This window comes from Phalaenopsis equestris, unplaced genomic scaffold (assembly GCF_001263595.1).
Source record: "Phalaenopsis equestris unplaced genomic scaffold, ASM126359v1 Scaffold000002, whole genome shotgun sequence".
In the NCBI taxonomy this organism is placed as follows: Eukaryota; Viridiplantae; Streptophyta; class Magnoliopsida; order Asparagales; family Orchidaceae; genus Phalaenopsis; species Phalaenopsis equestris.
In genome coordinates this window covers 13,616,757-13,623,295 of record NW_018164444.1, presented here as the reverse complement: position 1 = coordinate 13,623,295, position 6,539 = coordinate 13,616,757, and the positions used below count along the sequence as shown (strand labels likewise).

Genomic DNA, 6,539 nt, shown 5'->3' with positions numbered 1-6,539 from the left:
AAAGAGTGAACTACAGTGAGTTTTTTTCTCAAGTGGTTAAGATGACAACTGTTAGAGTTATGCTGAATTTGATAGAAGAGGAAGACCGATATCTTGAACAGATGAATATAAAAACATTTTTACATGAAGATCTGAAAGATGAACTATACATGGTGCAACCACAGAGTTATAAAGTTTTAGGTAAAGAAGATTTGGCTTACAGGTTGAAAAAGAGACTATGGCTTGAAGTAGATTTAAGATAGTAATACAGAAGATTTGACAGATTCTATCATACAGTGAGTACATGCAGTGCCAATCAAACCACTATTGATTTATCAAAAATGTTGGCAATTATTATATTTTGCTCGTTTTGTATGTAGATAACATGTTGATTGCAAGTACATATATGAAAAAAATAGAAAACTGATAAAAAACAATTATAATAGGAGTTTGAGATAAAGGATTTAGATCCAATCAGAACGTTCCTCAAAATGATAATCAACGGGGACATTAGTGCAGGTAGAGTGAAGTTGTCTCGGGTAGAGTATATTGAGAAGATGCTACATAGATTTAAGATGGCTGAGACAAAACCACTATGAACCTCTTTTGATAGTCATTTGTAGTTATTTAAAGAACCATTGCCTAAGTCCGAAGACGAGCAAACACAAATAAGAACTTTGTATGCTTCAGCAGTTGGAAGTCTGATTGGTGATATGACTTGTACAAGACCAAAGATTGTTTATGCAGTGAGAGTAGTCAGTAGGTGCATGAAAAATTGAAATAGACATCATGGGAGGTCGTGAAGTGAATCTTTAGATATTTTAGGAGAACAGTCAACATGACACTTTAATTTCAAAATGCAAGGACCAATTTACATGGATTTGTAGGTTCAGATCTGACAGTAGATTTAGATAATAAAAAAAGTATTGTAGAGTATATCTTCATTTAGATAACACAACGGTGAGTTGAGTTTCCAAGGTGCCAAAGATTATTGCAATTTAACCTATGAAAGCCGAATACATTTCTATCAGTACAATTAGCAAATAGATGATTTGACTATAAGACTTTATGGCAGACCAGGGAAGAAGTTGAGGATTGGAAAGTTCCATAGTGATAATGAGTGTTATTCATCTTGTTGAGAATGTTGTTTTCATGTCACGACGAAAATATATTTCACCTGAGGTATTATTGTATTCGCTCTCCCCTAGAAAATTAAAAGTTATTTTTTGAGAAGACATACAAATCGGAATCTTGCAAATCTATTGAATAAAATGGTATTTATTAAGAAACTGGAGCTATGCTTGGCTTCAATTGGAGTCCATAAAGGTTGAAACCAAACATGAGTCACACTAAGATATAATATTATGAATGTGGTATATATAGAGGTACATATCTAGAAGATAAGTGTTAGGTGACATTAGCATTCAAGTGAGAGAATGTTGAAATGTGGAACATGAAAGAACACCCACAACCACAGACAAAGGGGCATTCTAATGCCTTATGCATAGTGACATTGTTGTTGTCATGTCAGTACAGGTGTAAGCTACGTCGGACGGCGTAAACTTACGCCAAGTAGCGGCGTAGCCATGCCGCAATCCTTTGACTCCTGCCTTCGGAACACAGAGAGTGCGAACTAATTACATCGTGGAGTGGCGTACCTACGCCATGTGTGGTTATCTCTACAATTCAGTTCTTAGGTCCTCGATTCAAAGCTGCGATAATGACTTTATGCACGGTGAACTCTCAAAGGTTTTGCTATGGAGCGGTGAATTTCGAAATAGGAATTTCAAAGCATAGATTTTTTTTTGTGGGATCAAGAGAGTATTTGGAGCAGTATTCTTGTAAATTCCAGTGTTGTAAAGAAAAGATTTGAGTGGTAAAATTCTCTGCACTTTTTCCTTTTATAGTGAATTTTTGGTGTGGTGTTGATCAATGATTTCTTCCTTTCTCGGATTTTTTCCAAGTAAAATTTTGGTATGTTTTTATGTGATTATTTTGTTGTGGGTTTCTATTCTATAGTTTGTTCCGGATTTCTCAAATCAGTGTGATCCTATTTTTTGTGATGCGGTTTTGATTGTAAATTGGTCGGAGCTCTCAGTGTATATTCCATCCCTACATGTAGCACCTTGGCTTTGAGCACTGCTCGACCGGTCTTTTTAATCAAAACAAAAACACAACCATGCCTGAAGACTCTTTAACTTCCAGAAGGCTAGTCATAAATTAGCTTATGGGAAAAGAAGTTAATTGACGACCTACGCGCATTAAGCATATAAGTTTTACGGTATATTTTAACGCAGTTTAATCCATACGAAAAGAACAATTTTGTTTTACAAAAATCTTACCCGGCTTGAAGAATACGGAAAGCCCAAAATCGATGGCTTTGAGAGACAAGTCATCATCTTTGTTAGCAAGCAGGAAATTCTCCGGTTTAAGATCCCTATGCATTACCCCAAGCGAATGACAAGCCTCTACGACTCCTACAATAATCTTCGTGAGCTCAGCGGCCTTCCTCTCGCTGTAATGCCCCCTTTCAATGATACGATCGAATAGCTCTCCTCCGCCACAGAGCTCCATGACGATGTGCACATAGAGGGGATCCTCGTAAGCGCCCTTAATATGGACCACGTTCTTATGATCGGAGAGATGATGCATTATCTGGATCTCCCGGCGGACATCTTCCACATCCTCCTTCGCGATCAGCTTCCTCTTCGAAATCGACTTGCAGGCGTACTCCACCCCTGTGGCGATCTCCGTGCAAAGATAAGTCGTTCCGAACTGCCCCTGCCCTAATTTCCGACCAAGAGTGTACAGATCGCGGATGTTAGCTGTCATGTGACCGAGCACGAAGCTCCACTGCGGATCCATGCCTCGATTCATCAAGCCGCCCCCTTGCTCCTCCGCCAACACTCCGCCGCCAGTAATCACCTGTTCCGCCTTCACCGATTCCTTCCTCGCCTCTTCCGGCGCCTGGCCGGAGGAAAAGGAATAGGAGTTCCGATTAGATCCCGAACGTTTCTGCGACTCCACGTACCCCTGAAAGCACTTGCTTCCGAATGTTCCCCGGCATGTATTGCCCATGAAACAATCGCATTGATCCTCCGATCAGAGAACTCGGGTTTCCGCAAATCGAAACCCTAAACACTATTCAACGACTCATCCATCTGCCTAGCTGGAATCACACATATCTAGGGTTTGCCAAAGAACAGGAACTCCTCCAACTGGGCAAGAAAACAGAGCGAGAGATAGTTGCAGCACAAGTCGCAACTAGGAATTCGAGATGACAGTAACCACTCGGTTCCTGGAAATGTCAGCTCGTCAACCAAGACAGGATAACCGTCCGTATATGTTTCAACGGCTGTGATTGATTTTATAATCTTGGGTTAATGGAATTGCTGCTGTACGGATGAGAGTTCGTGCGAACAGGGAGTGGCGGGACCCAGCGACGCACAATTGGGTCAGCGTTTGCTTGTTTTCACTGGTGGAGACTTGCTCATGCGGTCATCGGAGTCCCACAGCCTTGAATAACGGAGCAGGGGAATTTGCATTCATACCCCCCCTTAAAATGTTTTTACACATCCGCCTTCTAAAGTTTATTTATTTTCTTACCTTCATAATAACACATACCTTTAAAATCATAGCAAAAATAAAATTTTTATAGTTAATTATATCTATTTATGCATAAATTTATAACATTGAGATATTATAAATATAAACATTAAATTTTTGATGTTAATTCATAAGAATTGTAGGATAATTATGTAAAATTTGCACGCTTAAGACATAGTGGTTACTCAAGACATAGTGGCTGAGAAAGATCTGGAGTTCGAATCGCATATATTACCTTTTGAGCTTATTTTTTCTAGAAAAATAAACTTATGTAAAGATTCATATGTTTATCATATGAAAATTTTTTGCTCCACATTATTATTTGCTTACACTATGTTGTTTAAATTATTTACGATACGTTGAAATGTTGTCCATTCTTTTCTCAAATTTATTGTTCCACGCTATGATGATTCTTGTAATTTTATTAAAATTTAAAATTGCTTTTGTCATATTGAAATGTTGTCCGTAATTTATTCAAATTATTAACGACATGTCGAAATATTGCTAAAAAATATTATATATTATTTCTGCTATGTCGAAAATAATGCTCGTGCCATCAGGATCTTGTCTTGTACATCATTGTTAGCAAGGTACGAGTACTTTAGTTTTATATGAAGTTTGTTTTAATCTCAATGCAATTTAATTATATTTATATTTATCGTGTATTATTTTTTATTACGAGAAAATAATAAAGTAATCATTAGATTAAGGATATATGTATATGAAGTGAAGTGTTTTAAAAGCTTTAAAGAGCTTTGTCAAAAATAGCTAAACTGTCTAAGGAGAGCTTGGGCGTATGCAGTCGTTGTACCCCCATCATCACTTTGAAGTTCTTATAGCTACGAATGCATTTTTTTCATTAGATATAGTAAAATAATTAACACTTTTATTACACTTAAGTTTATATTTTTTTATTTAAAAAAACAAAAGTTTTATGAAGTAAGGTCGTTAATTTTTTTGCTAGAAATTATTATTTCATTATAGTTAAAATAATTTATTTATGTTCACTAAGTATTAACAAATTTATTAGTATTGTATGAGTCGGTATATCACCAGGAAACCCGACAGTGCATGACAAATGATCTGGAGGAGGTTGAAATAGTACCTCAACTCTTAACTGTTTGGTGTAACAACGGTCTGTACAAATCTTATAGAATATTTAACCATTTTAAAATTAGTAATTTTCTAAAATTTTTGAATTATTTCCTCTATGTTGAACAGGCCGTAATTTTTTGTGAACTATTTATGACGTGTTGAAATACTGTCTGAAAATATTTTAAGTTATTTGCGTCCTGTGAAAATGCTGCTCGTGTCGTTAGGATCTTGTTTCGCACTTTTTTTGTTAGCAAGGTATAAGAAATTTAATTTTATCTTAAATCTGTTTTTATTCAAAATCAATTTTCATTATATTTACTTTCATCCTGCATCACTTCTTATTACGAGGTAGAGTAGAAACTAATTGAAAACAATATTATAGTAAATATATCGAGATATGGAATAATCGTCGGGCATTCATTGTATCATTAAAGTCATGAGGATAAGACATAGCCGAAGAATTAGCTCATTGTTTGATGTGGTATCTTTCTATTAAGCTAAGCATTCGACTCATTCTCCTGAAACCTATTACGCGTGATCGCCAAAAGAGAGAATAGTGGTATTTATTTGTATTATTTTATGACAACTACTTAATTTCTTTTATTATAATACATAATAACAATCTAAAATTATCAAATATATAGTTGGATTGCTTCATTTGTAGTAAGGACTTCCCATAAAGGTTTGGAGGGGATCGTGACACAAATGCTAGTTCCATGAAACAAGGTTATGACGAAATTTTGGAGCTATCAAGCAAAGTGAAAGAATTAATACACATTGATTATAATGTATTTGATCGACCAATTCGACATAATTTTGTAACAGGGTCGTATCATAAAATAAATGTCAGACTATAAGACCCCAGTCGATCAACCTCTGATGCTTCATGTCGGTCGTCTTCCACTGTTGCGAGAAGACCACACAACTGATGTTTCAAGGAGATCTTTAGTTAGCAGAACACAGAGATCTTCGTTTCAAGAGTCATAAGAACAACAATATCTAGAGACATCTGCTTATCTTGTTCAATCAGTAGTTGCAAACTCTCCAATTAACCAGAATCCTCCAGTTATGCAGGAACCTTCGGATATGCAATACCGTTAGCATATGTGGTTATATTATTTGACTTGCAGTGGACAACTACTACTGGTGGAGACTTGAATTTAAATTTTCATAACATTTCTATGATTGAGCCTATTTCTGATACAAACATGAATTTCGATACACCAAAATTTTATTCTATTAAATCAAAATGAAGAATTTTACTTGATGCCACGATATTCTACAAATGACATAGCTGAAAGCGATGATATTAAAGAAGAATCTAAAACGATAATCCATTACTCTACAACCATAAAATCTCTTAGCACATCAATGTCTATATATATATATATATATATATATATATTAGTTTTTCATTATTTTATTTATGTGGCCCACTCTAATTTATTTATATAGTAATTATATTATCACATCTATATACTACATTCCAATTTCAATGTATTTATATATCTAACACCTAAACTCTATTTTGAACATTTATATCACTGAAATCATTTCAAATCACATAAAAAATATCAACATTTTAATTTTTAAAAAACGAAATGCATAATTTCATACATAGATAAGATGGTATTATTTGAATGGAGCGAAACTGCAATTTTAGGAAATGAGGCTCTAATATGAATATATAAATAAGATTTACAAAAATATCACTCAATTCTTATGTATTTACGTATCTAACACCTAAATTGAGCTATCACTTAAATGACATATAGGAAGAATCGCAAATTCATTTTTGCAAGTACATGTATGAGCATGTTTAATAACCTATGAGAACATATAGCCAAGGTGAACATGTC

The 6,539-nt window shown here is 35.0% G+C and overlaps 1 protein-coding gene across 1 annotated transcript in view; it reads right to left on the bottom strand.

The window, feature by feature from the left end:
• LOC110020936 (calcium-dependent protein kinase 26-like) overlaps positions 1–3,271 on the bottom strand; it is a 16,047-nt gene extending 12,776 nt beyond the window's left edge. Inside the window, exon 1 of the mRNA XM_020719243.1 lies at positions 2,322–3,271. Coding sequence (XP_020574902.1) covers positions 2,322–3,057 — 736 coding nt within the window. The 5' untranslated portion in view covers positions 3,058–3,271. The remainder of the gene's footprint in view (positions 1–2,321) is intronic.
• Positions 3,272–6,539: the final 3,268 nt, after the last annotated feature.